This window comes from Sorex fumeus, unplaced genomic scaffold (genome assembly GCF_029834395.1).
Source record: "Sorex fumeus unplaced genomic scaffold, SorFum_2.1 ptg000061l, whole genome shotgun sequence".
NCBI classification, from domain to species: domain Eukaryota; kingdom Metazoa; phylum Chordata; class Mammalia; order Eulipotyphla; family Soricidae; genus Sorex; species Sorex fumeus.
Window position 1 is genome coordinate 20509792 of NW_026606118.1, and position 22469 is coordinate 20532260.

Sequence of the window (22469 nt, forward strand, 5' to 3'; positions counted from 1 at the left end):
CCTGTGCATTGCTGGGTGTGACCCCCCCAAAAAAAAGAAATTAGAAATGCTGTTTAGATTATGCACAAGATTATTTTATGTAATTATTGAATGAAAATTCATTAAGATGTAAAATATGTATATTTCCTAAATTAAAATATATAAAATTTAAAAAAACAGTGATTATGTACTGATGTTCCACTTGATTTAGGTTCAGTGAAAAGAATATGCTGGAAATTCATGATTATTATACACCATCTTTATTATCTCAAGTATGAATCAAGATTAAGTAAGAATTTACAAATGAACAGTTCCATGAGATAAACATCATAATTTAAGTTACCCAAAAAATGATGAGTCAATTTAAAAACTCTTAAATTTGGTCACACAAAGATGGCTGATTAAAAATTAGGTATACAAAAATCTATGTTATCTAAACATAGCTACAGCAATTGGTTTATAAAAAAGAGTAAAAGCTGGCTTTTATATTCCAATAAAACTAAAATAAATCTGTCAGAAGAGACTTCTTTATTTTATGTAAAGTTACTTGCCTTGCATGCAATGGCCCCAGTTCTAGCCCTGGTACCACACACATGGTCCTCTGAGCACAGAGCCAGAAATAAGCCCTGAGCACAAAGCCAGGAGTAAGCCCTAAGCACAGGATAGTGTGGGGGAAAAAAAAAGGAAGTCTTAGGAGAATAACTTATATGTTATTTAAAAGTCAAAACAGGGGCTGGAGCAATAGCACAGGCCAGGTGCTTGCCTTACATAAAGCTGACCTGGGTATGATTCCCACTCACCCCAAATGGCCCCCGAGCACCACCAAAAGTGACCATGAGCACAGCACTGGGGATAAGCCCTGAGCAACACCAGATATGGCCACTGAAAACAAACAAAAAAGTCAATATAACAAGTTATAAAATCCTCTCAAAACAAATCTAAGATTAGGGGATATAGCTCAGTATTAAATAACATGTCAAGTATGCATGAAATCCTAGGTTCAACTTCTGGCACTACAGAAAAAAAAAGGAACAAAAGAAAAACCTACAAATTTAAGATAATTAAAATAAAAATCCCTACAAGAATTTGTTTCAAAATTTGAAAAATTTAAATCTGAAGTTCATGAGTTTATGCTAAAATATATGCACAAAGACAGGAATTAACGACTCATTAAAATATATTATAAAACCATACAGTTAAATAGCTGAAAAACTAAAAAGGCCACATAAGTAAGGCAGAAGACAAATAAAATCAATAGGCAAAAAAGAATATATGAACTTATATATGACTTAGAATGTCCAGTAAGTAAGAAATGGATAATTACTTAATAAATGGTTCTGGTACTACTGGTTACTATTTTGGAAAAAGAAAGAGCCTTACCTCATGACATACAGTAAAATAAATTCTAGAAGAATTTAAAGCATTAAAGTTAAAAAGAAAAATATATAAAAGAATGTATAAGAATATAATTAAAGAATATAAACTTGGACTCTCTAAGCTCTAAATGAAGAAATACTGAAGATGAATAATGAATTATTGCTTAAAAATATATAATAAGGCTAAGTTTTAAAAAATTCAGAACAGAAAGAAAATTATTGTGGCAAATAAAAGTTTTGCAGCAATTCAGAACAAAGCAATAGTAATGATAATAGTTAAAGAGTTCTAAATCTAAAAATCAAACCTGAGAGAGAATGATCAGAATTATAAGAGGAAAAATAAAGTTCATAAGAGTAACAATTGGCCTGCAAATTTATGAAAAATGGTCTGATTGAATAGCCAAAACATGCTATTTGCCTACCATTGTCAAAGATATAGTTAAAACAAGTAAGTAGGAATTCTCACTCGCAACTGGTGGGAATATTTCTGAGGATAATGTCATAAAATCATAAAGTAAAAGTAAAGTAAAGGCCCTCCCATTGATCATCGATTTGCTCGAGCGGGCCCAGTAACGTCTCCATTGGAGACTTTGTTGGTACTGTGTTTGGCATATCGAATACGTCACGGGGAGCTTGCCAGGCTCTACCGTGCGGGCGAGATACTCTCGGTAGCTTGCCGGGCTCTCTGAGAGGGGCGGAGGAATCGAACTCGGTCGGCCATGTTGGCTGCGTGCAAGGCAAACGCCCTACCGCTGTGCTATCGCTGTCATAAAATCATAAGATTTTTAAATGGCTATATCTCTTGACCCAACAATTTCAGGGCTAGAATGATCTAAAGGAAATATTATGAAGTATACTATGATTTAGCTACAAGTATATCCACCATAGCATGTGTTACAGTAATAAAACTCAGTCATTTAAATGACGTGAGTGGAATAATGGAACAATAAAAAACAAAATGTGATGTAACACTGTCTTCTCTAGTATGTGATAAATTCCTTCGGAGAGAAAGAAAATGTTAAAACACTAGTCTTCAAAAGGTCATGAATTTTAACCAATATCTATTTTAAATTATGATCATTATTCCCGAATATTGGCAACTATCGCCCAATCTGCCTATTGTCTGTCATCTACAAACTATTCACTCGAGTCATCCTGAATAGGATTAGCAGAACACTAGATGAAGGACAACCATGTGAACAAGCCGGATTCCGAAAAGGATTCAGTACCATCGACCATATCCACACAATAACCAAGCTCATTGAGGTATCTCGAGAGTTCAAGATACCGCTCTGTCTAACATTCATTGATTTAAAGAAGGCCTTTGATTCTGTTGAGATTGAAGCAGTCATTGAAGCCCTAGCTAGGCAGGGCATTCAAACTCAATACATCAGGATCCTTTGTGAGCTCTATTGCGGATTCACTACCAAGATCTCACCATTCTACAAAGAAGTAATCATCCATATCAAGAGAGGGGTTCGGCAGGGTGATACCATTTCACCAAAACTCTTCAGTGCCACCCTCGAGAACATCATGCGACGACTGGAATGGGAAAGCATGGTAATGAAGATAGTAGATGGTCAGCAACTACACCACCTCCGCTTTGCTGATGAAATCGTTTTAATAACACCAAACATCAGCCAAGCGGCACAAATGCTGAACGACTTTGACCGTGAATGTGGAAAGGTCGGACTACAGCTGAATCTTACGAAGACAATGTTTATGAGAAACAGCCTTGTTCCTGACGCTCCATTCGCTCTCAACGGAACCACCATCTCCGAATGCAACAGTTATATATACCTAGGTCGAGAAATCAACATGATGAATGACCTGACACCTGAGTTGCGCAGGAGGAAGAGAGCGGCTTGGAATGCCTTCAAGAGCATTGAAGAAATAACTAAAAGGACAAAGAACCTCCAGCTACGAGCACATCTCTTTGATTCCACTATTCTTCCTGCATTAACATATGCCTCAGAGACCTGGACCCTACGAAAACAGGATGAGAACGCTATTCGGGTCACTCAAAGAGGAATCGAAAGAACTATGCTTGGAATATCACGATTCACTCAAATGAGAGATAGAATCCGGAGTTCTGATCTTCGTCAACGCTCAAGAATCAGGGACGCTGTCTCATTTGCCAAGACATCAAAAATCAGATGGGCTGGACACGTAATGAGGTTTACAGACAACCGCTGGACTAGAGCCATTACTGATTGGATTCCACGGGACATCAAAAGATCACGTGGACGCCCACCTATAAGATGGTCAGACTTCTTCGTCAAGACCCTAAATGATCGGTTTGAGGCTCTGCATGTTCCTAGAACGAACAGATACCATTGGGCTACGCTAGCACGCAACCGGGATGAATGGAGACGTTACTGGCACCCGCTCGAATAAATCGATGAATAACGGGGATTAAGTGATTAAGTGATTCCCGAATATATGCTGGTGTTCAGTGCATGTCTGTCTGTATTTGTAGAAACTGAAACTGAAACCAGGCCAGAGTGTATGTCTAACATGGACCACCCAACCCAAATTTGATTCTTGCCATATCAGGTCCCCCCAACACCACCGAGTTGGCCGTGGAGATCCAAAGCACTATCACATCCTTGGGCCCTTTCATTAAACTGCTGGCCTGGCTGGTCAAGACAACATGGAAGGGACCCAGAGGTCTCTGCTTGAAAGTCCTCTTTTAATAAGAAGATAATGGCTGGAGAGACAGCACAGGGGTTATGGTATATGCCTTCCACGCAACTAATCCCAATTTCATCCTTGGAACCTGATGTGTCCAAGATCCCCAATGGTTCCCCAAGCATTTTGGGTGCAGTCCTAAAACACCCCCCACCCCAACACTGCTAGTGAACCCTGAAGGTCCCAGAGCATTGCTCGGTATCCCGGGTAATCCCTGCTAAGCAGAACCACATTCTTTTTTAATGTGTTCCATCTCTTTATTTTTTTAAATTTTTCTAGACTCTGTCCATCTGTAGTTTATAATAGAAAGATCAGTTACAGGTACAAAAGTTATCCAAGGTTTAATAAATCCAGGACAGTACTTTGTAAAGAATAAACACCAGAAAATGTCACCCACTTTGGAAGTGATAATGATAATTATAATGTTTTCAAGTACCACATAAGCATGATGCTTACAAAGGCCTGGTTAGTGATCCACATGACTTCAGTGGTTTATTTTTTTGTTTGATTGTTTTTATTTTTATTTTTTGGAATCAAGGTAAAAATATATTGCTAAGAGAGTTGTTTTCAAAAGACTTATTCTTCTTCCTTAGAACAGAGAATTTGAAAAACAATCAGAAAAGAGAAGGTTTTATCAAAAATGAAGTGGAGAGAAATGATATCAATCCAAAATGCCCTGAACAAAATGCCACGAGCTACACTGGCATAAAACTGGTAGTTCAATGGAATTTCAACTTACTTTTGCCCAGGAAATTTCTGTATCCAAGTCACCGAACAAACCTTCTGATGTAGATTTCTGCACCAACTCTGTCTCAGTGACAGAAAGCCAGTCAGAGAGAATACCAGCCTCTTTCTTCAACTTCCGGGCCAATTGTGATGCTCTTTCCAGATCTTGTTTGCTCTCAGTCACCTGAAAACAGAAATGGGGAGCAAAGAGAGAAGGTGAGGGAAGAAGCGTGTGGTGAATGGACATGAATGAAAGTAAAGCAAAATATTGCACTGGTGGAAGAAACGACTGCTCGATCACTGTATGACTGAAACTTAAACACGAAAATCTTGTAACTATAGCTCACGGTAGTCAATAAATAATAATAAAAGGATCAGAGAAAGAGGAGAGTGGGTAGGGGTCTTGTCTTGCATACAGAAGACCTGAGTTTGATCTCTGGCATCCCATATGGTCCCCCAAGTTCACCAGGAGTGATTTCTGAGCACAGAGCCAGGAGTAAGCTCTGAGTACTGACAAGTTTGGTCCAAAAATTAAAAAAAAACAAACTACAACTAAGGATTCTAAGCAGTTCATATTTAACCCATATATATATATATATATATATATATATATATATATATAAAACCATTATCTCTGGTACCTAGGCTACTTATATTCCTTAATTCCTACAAAAAGATGATACGCTGAAATTGTTCATATCAGACAATCCTGGGTTTTCATTTTGCGTTTACCAGTTACTAGCTAAGTGAAAATCCTACAGGTATAGTCCTCAAAAGGGTACTATAGGTATTCAGTGAATAAAATACATACATAAGAGGTAACAAAATCAAGGTATCAAAAAGCAGTATCTTTTATCAGATTGAATAAAAGATGCCTTATATTCTCTTTGAAGGATGTATAAAAATGACACAATACATATTATTATCTAGCAATTTGAGGGGGACGTACTATACTTTTCTTTATTCTACACTAAATCTACTAAAACAAGGTAAATGACTATGCAACATAAACCTGCATCATTATATTTTATTCTTATTTTTCATTTTTTTCTTACTCTTACTCTCCATTGAGTAAGAATGAAGAACATGAACCGACATAACATTTAGTAGACTTAATTAGCTCCCACATCACACTACAAAATCCTACATAATAAGTAAGAAAACATAGCATCTTCCTTTGTAGGGGGTATCCTCTCTGTTTTCACAGATTTGGGAAGCAAAGTTAAAGAGACCCAGGCCATAACCAGGACATTGGGGTAATTTGAATGAACCTGGTTTGACCTTTATATCACATGCTGGTTCTCTCCAACTAAGCAATCATTCGTAATCTGCCGCTTAGAAAACCTCCTAAGGAAAACACTATACAATTCGTAAACAAAGCATGTTCCTTCTTTTATGTACACAAATGTACAAATAATAACATTACCTAAGTAGAGTGATAAGTCATGCACAGGATGAAATATTTTTAATAACAGAAAATTACAAAGACTGATTTTTTTAATGAGTAATACAAGTTTCCATTTCCTTATTCTAACTCCCAAGGCTAAATTTTACCTCTTTCATTTATCAAGAATACATTAGTATTTGTGTTCTCCTTAAAAGTAGAATTTTTTTCCTCTAGAGTTTAATTAAATACATGATTAACCTGCACTTCAACACAGATTTTTAGGAGACAAATGCTTACATCAAAAATATTTAAGTGTATTTCACAAGAATAGCTGAGATCAGTACCAGGAGGATTACTCCATGGCTTAGAGGCCAGTCGGGCATTCTAGAGAAAAGGGCAGCTCAGATAGAGAAGGAAACACCAAATAAAGGGTGTTTGGAGGGTCCTCCCAGGATGGGACATGCATGATGAAAGAAGACTATGGACCGAACATGATTGCCACTCAATGCCTCTTTTGCAGACCACAACACCCAAAAGGAGAGAGAGAACAAAAGGGAATGCCCTGCCACAGAGGCAGGGCGGGATGGGGGGATAAGGGGTGGGAGGGATACTGGGATCCGATCCGTGGTGGTGGGAAATGGGCACTGGTGGAGGGATGGGTTTTTGATCATTGTATAATCGAAACCCAAGCACAAAAATCTGTAAGTTTACAACTGTACCTCATGGTGTTTCACTAATAAAAATTAAAAAAAAAAATTAAGTGTATTTAAGTGACAATTATCTGGTTCAACATGTCTAGGCAGTAAATGATCCTAAAACTTACTCCTACCTAAGACATGTATAAAGTAAAAAGTAAAGGCCCTCCCGTTGATCGTCGATTTGCTTGAGCGGGCCCAGTAACGTCTCCATTGGAGACTTTGTTGTTACTGTGTAAGGCATATCGAATACTCTCGGTAGCTTGCCAGGCTCTCTGAGAGGGGCGGAGGAATCGAACTCAGGTCGGCCATGTTGGCCGCTTGTAAGGCGGACGCCCTACCCGCTGTGCAGGAAGAAAATAATTTACAATTCAACCTATAATTTATATAAAAATAAATCTAATCAATACATTTAAGGTGAAGTGCATATGAAAATAGGTAGTATCAAGTTGAAAATCTTTTATGTAACCATTTATCCCTTTGCCCTATTGAATATTCAAGAATTCCATCTCAGCAGAATCATTCCATTGAGGCATGAAACACACACATGTCAGCCTGTAAGGCTATCTCTAACTCTTATTTCTATCTCTGTCTCTGTCTGTCTCTCTGTCTCTGTCTCTGTCTCTGTCTCTGTCTCTCTCTGTCTCTCTCTCTCTCTTTCCCCCCTCCTTTTCCAGTCACCCACACCTATCTTTGGTCCCATCTCACCCTAAAGATTCTTCCATTAATTCCTTTCAAAAAAAAAAAAAAAGGTTCTATCTATCAGTCACACAAACTTCTGGGCATGTCACAAACAAAGGCTTCTACTACCATCGCCCCATAGCCATCCCTAAAAATCAGTTTTGTAAGTTCACTAAGTCTCCATGACAACAGATATAATTAATATTTTTGAGTTGACATTATATCTAATTTTTCAAATAAGGTGCTAATAATCACTCACAAAATCCCCTTTCCCTGGCTTCCCATACCAACTACTCTGCTGATGCTACTAACTTTGCTACTTGCTGTAGTGTGAATATAGATATATGTGGGAGGCTTCTCCCTTTGCGTTAAATTATCATCAGTTTAAAATATTACAGAATTTAAGGATACAGCTAAACACCAATATACAAGAGTAGGATTCACTATACCCACCACAGGCCATGTGTTTAGGTAGTGCCATGTGGAATTAAAAGTCATAAAGTGTGTGTGGGGTGTGGGGGGGGGGCTGGAGCAATAGCACAGTGGGCATAGGGCATTTGCATCCCATATAGTCCCTGGAGCACTGCCAAAAGTAATTCCTGAGTACAGAGCCAGGAGTAACCCCTGTGCATCGCTGGGGTCACCAAAAAGCAAAAAAAAAAAAAAAAGTCACAAAGTGTGATAACTTTATTTATATATACACTATGAAATGATTCCCACCATCAGATTAATTATATCATCTTACAGCTACCATTTGGGGGCCAGAAAAATTAAGTTCTACTCATTAGCAAATTTTCTCAAAAATAAAAACATAATTACCAGTTGATTTGGCCACTCACTTATGGAAAATACCCAAAGGAAATCCCCATGTGAGAGAGATATCTTTATTCCAATGTTCATTTCAGTGGTGTTCATAATGAACAAGATATAGCAATAAAAAAATTTTAGTGGCTAAATGATAAAGGAAACGTGCTTTTAACCCACTCACCCTGAGTAAAGCAATCCTAGGAAAAATGAATCTGGAAGAATTTCATTTCTCTAACTTTAAAATTAAACTATAATCTATAGTAATAAAGACAGCATGGTAGTGGAATAATGACAGACTCTCAGACCAATGGAATAGAACTGGGAACACAGACATAGACCCTCAGGTACACAGACAGCTAGCTCATCTTCAAAAAAGTACTTACATATGTAAAGTAGAATGAGGAAAAGCCTATACAATAAAGGATGTTGATTAACCTGATCAGTCACATGCAAAAAACCTGAACATTGTGTCCTATTTTATACCTTCTAAGAAAGTAAATTTAAAATGGATCAGGGACCTCTATATGAGACCTGAATCCATAAATTATATTGAGTAAAACATAGGCAGAACGATTCACGGCACTGAATCTAAAGGCAATTTCAATGATTCATTGCCATTGGTCAAGCAAGTCGAAGAAAAATAAGTGGGATTATAGTAGACTAACAAGCTTCTGTGTTGTAAAAAATATTTAAAAATGAAAAAATAAAACCTGATCACTAAAATAAAAATACGCCATACATTATGGAAAAAAGATATTCGTACTCAATACTCATGTAACAAAGGATTAATATCCAAAATACATAAAGCACCTATAAAAAATTAACAACTAGAAAACAAATGACTCCATCCAACCCCATAAAAAATAGCATGGAGGGCTCTTGCCTTGCATGAGGTTAATCCATATCCAACCCCCAACACCATATGCGGTCCCCAGAGTCCTCCAGAAGTGATCTCGGAGCACACAGCCAGAAGTAAGCCCTGAGCACTTCCACGTGTGCCCAAAAACCAAAAACTAAAAAGGAGGGATAAAGGACATATCAACAGACATTTCCTCAAAGAATACACGCAGATGGTCAACAGATAATCTTTATCACCCCTTCAACATTACTACCACTGGGCAGATGACCTAAAAAACTCTTATCCTCAGTTCATAAAGATGCTCCAGACTTGAATAACTTTGTTGAAAGGTGACACAACCAATAAACACTCACATTCAATTAAAATGTCTTATCAAATGCATGCTTATGATTTCTTCCTATCTCTTTTTCTTCTCAACGATGGCCACAGGATCTTTCACTTACCGAAACCAGAAACCCCAGGATTTCTTTTTTTGCTTTTTGGGTCACACCCGGCAATGCACAGGGGTTACTTCTGACTCATGCACTCAGGAATTACTCCTGGCAGTACTCAGGGTGACCATATGGAATGCTGGGAATCGAACCCGGGTCAGCCGCATGCAAGGCAAACACCCTACCCACAATGCTATTGCTCTAGCTCCAGAAACCCCAGGATTACCTTCATCCTTTTTGTCCTATATTCCCACATCTACTCTTTCAACAAGTCATGCTCAGTTCACTTCCTGATTATCTGAAGCCAATCTGTCCACACTATCTCCACTGATCTACCTGAATTCAAGAGAACATCACATCTACTGAGCAGAAGAGGATTTCCTGTTAACCTCTTTACATCCATTCCCGCCTCTCTCCAATTCACCCTCTAAAGAGCTGAGTAAAACGAACAAGCATACTCATACACACACACACCTGAGCATGACAGTTCCAGTTCAAATCCTGTGGTAGTATACTGACATTAAGTCCACTGTCCACTGTCCTCCCGTTGTTCATCAATTTGCTCAAGCGGGCCCAGTAACATCTCCATTTTGAGATTTGTTGTTATTGTGTTGGCATATTGAATACGTCACAGGTAGCTTGCCAGGTTTTACCATACGGGCATGATACTCTTGGTAGCTTGCCGGGCTCTCCAAGAGGTGTGGAGGAATTGAACCTGGTTGCGCGCAAGGCAAACGTCCTACCGTTGTGCTATGGCTCCAGCCCGACATTAAGTCAGAGGTGAAAATCCTTATTCTAAACTCTAATATACTAAACAGCTCTGGTCACATCCCATTTCTCCAGCCCCATGTTCCTCACACTCACACTCATACTTTCTGCTTTAATTACATGAAAGTACCATCAACAGGTGTTTTCCTTCTTGCCTTCTCCCTCAGCCTTCATACTGTCAGTATCTGCACCACTTTTTCAGGAAAGCTTTCTCCTTCTATTCTGAGTCAAACTCCCCAGTAACACATATTTTTAAGTGCTAAGTACATTCATTCATAACACATCAGACTAACAATTTGACATCACTTTCTATGATTAGGGGATGAACGATTTCTTCTTTCATCATCCCAAATCCCACAGGACATAGAACACTTAAGTTCTTGCTTATTCCTGCATTTCTACTGCTAGTACAACTATTAAAACTAGTACAACTACTAGTAAAGTTTCAATGGTGCTGAATGAGAAAATGACAGCTATAAAACCAAACTCACAATTAGAGAACTGGTGTACAAATCAGCAATAGCACTCCCATCATCTATAAAATATCCAGCCAATAAATAAATACACGTTTAATAAAGAACATCAGCTGTCTAATGCCACAAAGGAACTCTTAAAAAGTCTATGTTCCAGATGTGCAATGTATCAAAAAGATAGAAAAATATCACATCAATAATAAAATCTTACAGGAGAGGTCAAAACTGCTTGGAAAATTTTTGCTGATTTGAAAAACGATAGCAAAATTTGTTAGCTTTCTGAGGGCTTGGGGAGAAACGTAGTTAATAATTAATAACCCAAGAAAAATGGGAAATATTATCCAACACAGGCTTTCAATACTGCTGAGAAGTTTTTACTTCCATACATTTTTTCTGCTTGCCTGGTTTTAGGGCAGAGATTCTCGGTGAGAAAAGACATTAAGCCCATTGATTTCAGTCCATCACTCACGGTAAACATCTAACAACTGCCACGCAAATTTGCTAAATTGCCCAAATTATAGATGCTTCTCAAAAGAATTCTTAATCCCGCGCGATTAATGTGAACTAACGGCCGTTACGATTTATCAGAGTCCTGCTGTTCTACCATTTCTCAGTAGACTGGCAATTTGATTTAGAAATCAGTGACCAATAACTGGAGTTTATATGGATGAGGACTATTATTTGTAGATTCCTCATAATAGCATAAAATGTCATGAGCCTTGACTATAAAAATTAATGTGGATGGAAGATTAAAATAAATGTGAGATCACAATTCATCAGGACAATATTAACACATACATTCAAATAAATATAATAACCGTCATTGGCATAATTGAAGACATGAATTATTTATGTTGTAAAATTGAAAGAAGTTTTCTCCCAGCAGTGAATGTTTCTAATGCATGAATCGGAGGATGGTATGAGCAGTGGGGCCGCGTGCTTACCTGGGCACCCAGGTCATTGTAGAGGACCTTCAGGGAAGTCAGCTGCTCATCCATGTCCCTGGGGTTGTCAGTTTGCTGCTTTTGCACAATGTGCCTTCCGGTTTTGATTACAGTCTCCACTTCAAGTTTGACTTCACTCAATGTTTTGTAAAGTTTCTTTAAAAAAAAATTAAGCAAGATGAATTTTCCACCTTGGAGTGAAAATCTATTTAGTAGACTCTTTCCTGATCACAGTCTACATCAACTAACATCTGATCCACGGTCTTGATCTTTCTCAGATTTGGTTCAAAGGATGAATTAAAGTAAGACCAAAGTTTTAATAACATTATATTCAGATACAAAAATGAACTAGCACAAATTGTATTTTTAGAAACTCACTGTAGCACTGTAGCACTGCCCTCCCATTGTTCATCCATTTTCTCGAGCAGGCACCAGTAACGTCTCCATTGTGAGACTTGTTGTTACTGTTTTTGGCATATCAAATATGCCACGGGGAGCTTGCCAGGCCCTGCCATGCTTGCAGGATACTCTCGGTAGCTTGCCAGGCTCTCCGAGAGGGATGGAGGCCCCTATATAAAACAGATATATAGGGCCAGGAAAACAATGTGTGGTGAGAGCACATTTTCTGCACGTGTGGAACCCTGGTTTGCTCTCTGGCACCACATGATCCCCCAAGCATCGCTGGTAGCACAAGACCTGAGGACTAAACTGTTTGGTGGAGAATCACCAAGTGTGGCCCCAGGAATTCCCCCAAATACACAAGTGCCTAAAGCATCTTGTCAAGTTGGAGAGACAACCAGAAGTGAATGCTAAATCTTGAAAAACAGTCTCCAGACATTCCCCCAAACATCTCAAGATTCTCCCCAGCTTTCATGAGCAAAAGCAGGAGTATATTTCTCATGGCAGTGAGAGGGCACAGAGGATGCTGGGACCCAGACACAGGGCAGTGAGCGGGCACAGTCTCTGGATGTAGCTGTGGGAGTATAGCCAGACAGGGGCCCTGTGTCCTGGCCTAGGCAGAAGGGGAGCTCTTGAAACATATGCCATGACAGCATGTTGGGGTGCTCCTTCTGACCCCCTCGTCCTTCCACATCTTCCACCTTTAGAAACTCAGATGGACATTTTTAAAGGTTTTATGGAAACATTCGATAATATGAGTGTATTTCTTACATAAAGGAGGAAAATATTAGGACTCCAACTTGAAGGCCTATCATTTTTTAATTCAATTTTTAAAAATCTCAAATGCTATTGCTAAAATAAACCCAATATTAGATGCCCCCAGTCAGAGTCCAGGATGAGCTTTACCCAGAAATTAATCTGTTGAAAAACTCAAGTATGCAGGTTTTGTGACTGAAATCTCCAGGCTTTCATGGAGTCAGATATGAACTACCTCGCCCCATCTCCTTGTAATTCCAGAAGCCCCAGCAGTAACACAAACTCCCCAAAACTGCAAGCCAGTTTAAAATTTAACTCCAACTGTTGCACTGTAGTGCTGTCCTCCTGTTCTTCATCGATTTGCTTGAGTGAGCACCAGTAACATCTCACAACAAGTTGTGAGACTTGTTGTTACTGTTTTTGGCATATTGAATATGTCACGGGGAGCTTACCAGGATTTGCCATGCGGGCGAGATACTCTCAGTAGCTTGTCAGGCTCTCCGAGAGGGGCAGAGAAATCAAACTGGGGTCGGCTGTATGCAGGGCAAATGCCCAACCCACTGTGCTATCGCTCCAGCCCCCAACTGTATCACCCATTAAAAATTTTGAACTTCCTGGAGCAATATCTCAAACTCAACAACACTGATAAACCAGGAGTAGCAGACCAGATTGGGTGTAATGTAATGAAGAAAGCAACCAATCTCAAATAACAAAATATAAACAAAGAAGATTTAGCCTGTTACAATATCTTAGTAATTCCTTATACAAGGACTTTATGGCTCCATGGTGAGATAAAACAATCTTCACTAACTTTTTTCTAAGGAAACAGTTTTTGATCATTCTGTTCTGTTAGCAATTTATTGGTAACATGCAATATAAAATAAATTATTGAGAGCTTGCTATGAAGGCAGGCTTAAGGGGTTGTTGGGAAAATTGGAGAGAATGGTATTGGGAAAGTGTAATGGTATTGGGATTGGTGTTGGAATATTGAAACCCTGTAACAAATCATTATGAACAACTTAGTAAAGAAAAAGGAACCGGTAGGGCTATTTCTGATATTAGAATTTAGAATATTAAAGTTATTTTCTCTTTGTAACTCTTATAAGTATCCCACAACGAGTTTAATTATTTGCATAAAAATAAATATAAACAAACTATATCAAGATGTATATAAATGCTTGTGTATAGTCTTACTTATAGTAAGAAATTGAAATTGTACAAGCAAAATTAAGAGCTTTTCTCACTCTTGTTACCCTGAAACCAGTCACATATAAAACTTTACTACACTAAGTTACATGAAGTCAAGGGCAGTGCTTGATATATAATTTATATATAATTTAACTTTCCTTGAGGAAACTTTGTGTACAGTAATATCCCTAACATTCATTCTTATAATTGTTCTTTTAACTAACTTAAACGTTCTTAAAAACTTGGCTTGTTAGTCACATTCTGAGACAGTCTTCTGAATTTAAGATCTTATCTTAATCTAACTGCTTATATGTCTATGCCAGTTACCTTTCCTCATTACACAGAAATGACTGAGTTTACTCTCTACCATCTCCTATGTCTTCAATGTCTTCAAACTTCGTTAAAATAAAAGACAACACTTCCCACTCATTAACTGGATTTTTTAACAAGCATCCCTATTCTTAGCACACTCTGGACTAATAACCATAGACTAAGCCATAAATAAAATGTTATACGGAGCTATATTTGTCTCTGCAAGACCCACTCCATAATCGAAACACCCAACAGACTCACCATACACTTGTCCAGGTGGGTCTGTATGACATCAGGGTCCACATCCTTCACAACCATAACCGGAAGTTCTGCTTTCACGCCATCCAACACACGCTTGCAGTCCAGCATGCGCTGCTCAAAGTTAGCAGGCTTCTGGAAGAGCTGGAACTTGGTGGACACCTCTCGAAGCTTCCTCTGTTTGCAGAAATTAAAACAGTAAGAAATTCACAGCAGTATAACAACTTACTCCTCTACCTGGTCACAAAACTGGAAGGCACAGCCATCTCACAAATTTCCTGACAATCAGTATCTGAGTCTTCAAGATTAAAAGAAAGGCTAGTCTGACATCACTGGAAAAAAAAACAAATAAACAAAATACTAAACCCTCCCTTAATTTTCTCCTCTCCTGTTTGAAAACACAGTTCAGGAGCATAGAACTTTCCAAATGCCCATCTAGCCAGCTCAGAGTGAAGGTCAAGCTCACTCATGGAACTAAGTGGTGCTGCCTACATGGGCTCAGCTTACCCAGTGTGTTTTCCACACCAGTCTTGATAAGTGCTCCACAACTAATGGACAAATCTTCATGAAACCATCTCTAAGTCTCTCTCTTTTTCTCTCTCTCTCTCTCTCTCTCTCTCTCTCTCTCTCTCTCTCTCTCTCTCTCTCTCTCTCTCTCTCCCCCTCCCAACTATGAGCATCACATTCAAGGGGGCAGAGAAACAACATAGAGACAAAAGCACCTGCCTTGCATGCATCTGTCTTAGGTTCAATCCCCGGCACCACATATGATCCCCTGAGCACTGCTATACGAGTGAGCACAGAGTCAAGAATAAGACCTAAGCACCACTGGGTTTAGATACAATCTTCTCATTTATCCATTACAGCTATGTAATTCAATTACAGCTATGTAGTTCTGCTGTCGTGACGCACAATGACATTTCAATCCATCACTCCCACTCACTGTCTACATCACCAAAAGACCTAAAGCATCCAAGTCGCCAGCTCTTTCTCATGTCCATTTTATGCCCAAACCCCTGAGAAGTAAAGGGTGCTGCTCCCCGCTACTCACCTGCAGCACGTCAACTTGTCCTCCTCCTCGTGCACTCCTACTTTCGGGGGAGGATGGGGGCGGAGAGCGGGTATTTCTTCTCAACTCCTCGAGAGTTAGCTCATGGGCTGTGATCTCTGCTTGGATTCTCTACAGAGAGTTTAGGAAAAAGAAAAGAACGGATTTTTCGAATGTAGGATTGATTTCATTTTATAATTTTTTAATGAAGTAACAGCTTGTGATAATGTTATGACTCAAGTATGTACAACATTGAAAATCAGCATGCACAAGTATATGGATCTACATGTACATGTACATGTGGGAGAGCCCCAGGTTTACTTCCAGCATTGCATGGTCCCCTAAGTACCTCATGATCTTCTAAGTTCCAAGGCAGATGTGGTCCTCTAACAATTTCCAGGTGTGGTTCAAACACACAAGCATGTGCACACACAAACACACACACAATATTGTTCATTTTTCCACCAAATAACAAAAACTGTAAGGGTTATCTATTTATCAAAGAGAACTCTATAACAAGCAAGCTAGTTCATTGTAGCATTGTTCACAATAACCAGAATCTGGAAACAGCCCAAGCACCAGAGAAAAGAGGACTAGTTAAAGAAATGTTGTTACATCTACACAATGGAATACCATGCAGTTGTTAGGAAAGACATATGAAGTTTGCTTATAAGTGGATGCTACGGAGAGTATCATGTTAAATGAATGAGTCAGAAAGAGAGGGATAGAAGAAGGACTGCACTCATTGTGGAATATAAAATAACATAATATGAGATTGACACCCAAGGACAGTAGAGACAAGGGCCAGGAATATTGCTCCATAGTTGGAAGCCTGTCTCATGAGCTGGGGGAGAAGGCAGCTGGAATAGAGAAGGGATCACTAAGTCAATGATGGTTGGAAGAATCATTTGGGATGGGAGATGTGTGCTGAAAGTAGATAAAGGAACAAATGTGATAGTGTCTCACTATCTATATTGCAAACCATTAATGCCCAAAAGTAGAAAAAGAGTACAGGGGAAATTGTCTGCCATAGCAGTAGGGGGAAGAGTTGGAAAAGGGGAGGGGAGGTATACTAGGGACACTGGTGGTAGAGAATGTGCACTGGTGGAGGGATGGGTGTTTGATCATTGTATGACTAAAACTCAAACATGAAATCTTTGTAACTGTATCTCAAGGTGATTAATAAAAAAAACAACAACCAATCTATCTATAGCAAGGTTAATCAACTGTTACTCTCTGTAAGGATGGCAGGAAGAGCATAATTCCTTGTGTCCGTTTTACAATTAACAAGCCCCAAATCTATGGCATACCTGTGCTTCCTGTGGAAGCTGGAAGGCATCTATTCGATCCGTCAAGTAAGTTGTGAGTTGCTTGTCTAGTTCCCCTAAACTCTCCTGTAAGACTTGAAGCATGTGGTCATTTTCCCTTAGGACCTGTAGTTGCTTTTCCAAAGAAATCTGCTTGCTCTCTGCCTACATAGGGGGGAAAGTTGATCATTAGTCACTCAGCACAAATATAACAAGCTTGGTATCAGAAAACCTTTATGTTCTTTCCACCAGAGAAAGAAATAAATTATAAATACACTAGTTCACAATTTTGGCCTTTATTATAAATGATAATAGCTGGCAATGGTAGTGAGATCTTTCCAGTATCTTATGTATACTGCAATGAATAACTCATTTTATTCCTCTATATATTCAACGACAAAAAAAATTTTAAGATTTCCTTCATACACATTAAACCGAATAAAAACGTGTCAGTTACTATAAATTTCAGGTGTTTGTAGGAATCAGTCATAAAACTACCAATAAGAATTTATATAAGCCATAACTAGAAAATCTACCAGTAGATAGGCAGGCAGACAGACAGAAAGACAGACACACACACGCGCACACACACACACACACACACACACACACACACACACACACACACGCACACACCAATTTATTTAATCAGTTATCTATTCTTGAGCATTTGGCTTATTTTCATATCCTTGGCTATTGAGACTAGTGATGTAACTAACATCAGAACACAAATGCCTTTTCAAAGTAGTGGTTTGGGACCCTTGGCCCAAACATCTAACATTTTCTTTAAAAAATATCATCTGATGATTTCCTAAACAAGTTCTACAGATGTGCTGAAGCACTATCTGCTGCTCTAGGAGTTTAATCTTTGATGCTATTCATGATTCACAGTAACTAGCTAATAAGATTTTGGAAGTCTATACATCTTTTCAATTGTCATAAAAATGGAGCCTTATAATAACTATAATGAACATGCAAGAAATAACAGATGCTTTCTGGATGTGTATCTAGAGATCATGGTATCTTATAATAGCAGATTATTATTGGATTCACATTCTGATGACCTTAATACCAGAGCAATATTACTTTAATCACATGTATAAATAATACCAAAAATAGATTTAAAAAAATAATCAAGTTAGCATATCTTATAATTGTTAGGCTTATTCTTTCCTACCTACTACTTCAATGCCCTCCACACCCAACACCGGCTTTCCGTGTAGTGAAAGTTCTTGAGGTTCAATAACACCCACCCAATGGCACATCCCAACTCTTACCAGGCGACTCAGTTCTTCATACCGACTATTGAACATCTCCAGTTTCTCACTGATTATATCATCAAGGATCCCTCCGTCGATCAGAGTTTGGCCTAGTTCTCGAATCTGGGTTCGGTTATCTGCTGGGTGTCGCAAAACAGATTCTAGAGACTGGATGGAAGAATAAAAAAACACAATGCATTTACTGAGGAAAAATATCAAGCAGTCTGAAAGTACATTTCTTTAATAATTTTATTTTCTATTTAAGGAATAAGACCAGAAATTAAGCAAATAATGACTTCTAATAAAATCCACCATGGTATGATAAATACATAAAATTGAAAATTAGGCATGTATAATGAAATGATAATGTAATTCCATAGTAGTGATTTTAATATTTATTAGTTACAAGGACAAATGTTCCTAAAATTATATAAAATTCAGAAGTGAAAAAGAACACTATACAAGCAAAACTATTCCAAAATATCATTAATAATGGGCTGGAGTGATAGCACAGTGGGTAGGGCATTTGCTTTGTGTGTGACCGATCCAGGTTTGATTCCTCCACCCCTCTCAGAGAGCCCGGCAATCTACCGAGAGTATCCCATCCACATGGCAGAACCTGATAAGCTCCCTGTGGCATATTTTATACGCCAAAAACAGTAACAACAAGGATCACAATGAAGACATTACTGATGCCTGCTCAAGCAAATCAATGAACAATGGGAAGACAGTGCAGTGCTACAGATCATTAAAATTAGATACACATTTTTCTACAGCATATACAAACCACAAAGTATTATCTTGTTTATATACTTTAAATATATAAAATATCAAACTAATTGTATCAGTTAAATATTAAATGGTAATAATATTATTACCATTTAATATTATTACTATTTAATGACTGGAAACTGAAGATCAGAAAGGTTAAGTAATTCGGCAATATACACACAGTCAAAAGCAAAATCAAGGTTGTAACTTAGCTCTGAAATCTCTGAATTCAAAGTTTCTGATAGCATACCACCTTCCAATGGGGATCCACTTAAAAAGAAATATATATATATACATATATATATAATGTGTATGTAAGAAGTAAGTAGGAAAAAGGAACACTAACATATTAGTAAATAGGAATAACACTTATAGTAGATTTTAGAGTTTGCCTTAAACTTTTCTCCATTTTCCAAATATAGACTGCACATGCTCTCTTAGGAAGTCAGGCATACTTTAAAGTAATCTTTTACATTTTTTAAAATTTTCTCTATCTCCCACTCTATTTTTCTGGAGAAAGAGCATCTTCCTCCATGAGAGCATCTGGGATCTAGGTACCACATTTGAAGTCTTCCTGATCTTCCTCCAAGTCACCTACTGCCCAGCTTCTTAAGCTGTGGGTTGCAACCCCATACAGGGGGGATATAATTGATTGCATGGCTCACAAAAAATGTAGCAACAATCAAAGATTTATGAACATAAAACACCTGAAAACTAATTCAAAATCAACAGTATAATGAATCTAAGGCATTTACAGCAACACTAGTTCAAGCTGCATTTCTCAGAAGAAAGGGAATCTGAGTGGAAAAGGTATAAGAAGTCCTACTTGAGGGTCAGAGATAGTACATGGGCACTTTCCTCGCTCATATCGGGCCAGAGTCCAATTCCCAACACCCCATACATTTCCCCAAGTACCTCCAGGAGTGATCCTTTAGCTCAGAAGTAAGCCCTGAGCATCCAAAAACAAACTAAAGAAACCTTGACTTCCCAGTCACTGCATTGTCATCCTATATGTGTAAAAGCATGTCTCCCTTCTTATTCTTCAAAGCAAATCTCCTCTCTCTCATTTTAATCCACTAAAAACATTGTTATCATCCGCCACACACTCTGTGCTGGGAACCAAAGAACATGAAGAAGTCAGGCATAGATTTGGCCTCAGGGAGTTTTAAATGAGCCTGACAACAAGCTCCTAAGACAAAACCCCAGGTCCCTAACGCTGCCCAACAATCTGCACTCGCTCCCACCATTCCCAGTGGAAAATGACAGAGCAGGGGTCATTATCAACACAGCCTCCACTGAGGCCAATGAGCAGAACTAACTAAGAAGGAACAAGAGAGCAATTGTCCTAATAATATAAAGCAGGTTTCATCCAGGGACTGGTTAGAAACAGACTGGAAAACCAAGAGAGTGCTTTGTGATGTCTAAAAGGGGCTGGAGCAATAGTACAGCAGGTAGGGCGTTTGTCTTGCATGTGGCCAACCCAGGTTCGATCCCCAGCATCCCATATGATCCCCCAAGTACCGCCAGGAGTAATTTCTGAGTGCAGAGCCAGAAGTAACCCCTGAGCATCACTGGGTGTGGCCAAAAAAAATAAATAAATAAATAAAAATGAAAAAATAAAAGAGATGAATTATCAAAAGCTAATGCCTCATAAAGCTGCCTTGGTGGGTCACCAATAATCTAAAGATACATAATTGTATACATCTTTCAAGCACTAGAGCGAAAACCAAGTTACACTGAAAATTACTGAAGAAGCAAATGTGCTGATTGGTGTGAGGCATCACATGCCTCATTTTAATGCTTTTGTGGTCTCCGTGAAACAAATAAACAAACAAACAAACACATGCCCCCGATCACACAGGCTCCCACCTCTAGAGCTTCGCTGACAGCCTCTGTCTTCTCAGGGAGGGTGTCTGTGCCCTTTGTTCGCTCTTCCAGAGTATTGAGCCAGGTGGTCTCGAGATCCAAATAGTGCAACAGTTCAATCCAACAAGACCAAACCTCCTAGTAGAGACCAAGAGGAAAAGTCCAATTAGACAAGCCATCTCATGCTCTACATCTTGACTGCCTGACATTCACACACCGATCGATTCTATTTTTATTTAGATCTGAGCAAACAGGAGGCTGCTCAGTGGGGATATCCAAACTGATCAAGTCAAAATCTCAAATAAGTGAAACAAAATGGGATTCTTGAATAATTCCTGTGAGATCCACTGATGTAGGCTGGGAGCCAATGAGGAAAGGGCTGTCTCATTTTCCTCACGTGAAAGTAATTCATGTTGAAGTGTCAAAAGTAAAACACTACATAATTAGTAAAGAACCTGAGAGAACCATTCATCTTTTTTAATCCAAGGTAAAAAAGACTCGTAGTTCTTTATAATTCATAATCCTTCTAGAAATTATACAGGAAATTGGAATTGGGGTCCACCTAACTCAGTGTTGTTGTCACTACAACTAACTAGCCCCATGCGCTGTCTTTCCCTCTCCATCTCATGCATGCGAGAGGATCACACTTCACTCCAGACAAAGTTGGGCTATTCTTACTATTCAGCTGCTGTCACTTATCCTCATTCTTATGGAATTTGGGGGAAGGTGACATACAGTCATAGTCTACTTCCAGGAACAGCTCCTGGCCTTCCCCCCAAATGAAGGCACTCTTGGACCTAGTCCAGTGGCTAGGATGCTGGCCTTGCACAGGCCAACCTGGGTTCGATCCCCAGCAAGCCATAGGGTCCCCCAGCACTGCCAGGAGAGATCCTTGAGCCGAAGAGCCAGGAGTAAGCCCTGAGCACTGCTGAATGTAGTCCTAAAAACCAAAGAAATAAATAATTACAAAAAGGAGGAGCCCGTCAAATTGGCTCTTTCTCATCTGATGACTAAGAAGAGAAGAGTCAGCCAGCTGCTCGGTGTGAGGCATGTTTATCAGATCAGATATCTGTCATTTTTTTTTCAGTACAAGTAAATATTTTTGGTGCTAAAGGCAATACGTGGCCTTTGTCACAGATACTTCTCTGGTTATTGTATGCGTTTGTTTTTTTTAACATTCTTTAAGAAAATAGTAACCATTTTTAGTTCAAAGGCCAAACAAAAGTAGGGCAAAAACCAAATTTGACCTTAAAGCTGTAATTTGGTAACTTCTGGATAAGAAAGAAAGAAAGAAAGAAAGAAAGAAAGAAAGAAAGAAAGAAAGAAAGAAAGAGAGAGAGAGAGGGAGGGAGGGAGGGAGGGAGGGAGGGAGGGAGGGAGGGAGGGAGGGAGGGAGGGAAGGAAGGAAGGAAGGAAGGAAGGAAGGAAGGAAGGAAGGAAGGAAGGAAGGAAGGACTCAGGACATCCCCATTCCTACCCCACCACTCA

At 38.9% G+C, this 22469-nt stretch overlaps 1 protein-coding gene across 2 annotated transcripts in view; it reads right to left on the reverse strand.

The window, feature by feature from the left end:
- The window catches only part of UTRN (utrophin), a 610322-nt gene that overhangs the window by 365825 nt on the left and 222028 nt on the right, over window positions 1-22469 (reverse strand). For both annotated transcript variants that reach the window (XM_056126431.1, XM_056126429.1), the window contains exons 27-33: window positions 20985-21119; window positions 18363-18512; window positions 17089-17250; window positions 15782-15910; window positions 14734-14907; window positions 11818-11973; window positions 4786-4956 (exon numbers count right to left, since the gene is read on the reverse strand). In XM_056126431.1, the coding sequence (XP_055982406.1) occupies window positions 4786-4956; window positions 11818-11973; window positions 14734-14907; window positions 15782-15910; window positions 17089-17250; window positions 18363-18512; window positions 20985-21119 (1077 nt within the window). The remainder of the gene's footprint in view (window positions 1-4785; window positions 4957-11817; window positions 11974-14733; window positions 14908-15781; window positions 15911-17088; window positions 17251-18362; window positions 18513-20984; window positions 21120-22469) is intronic.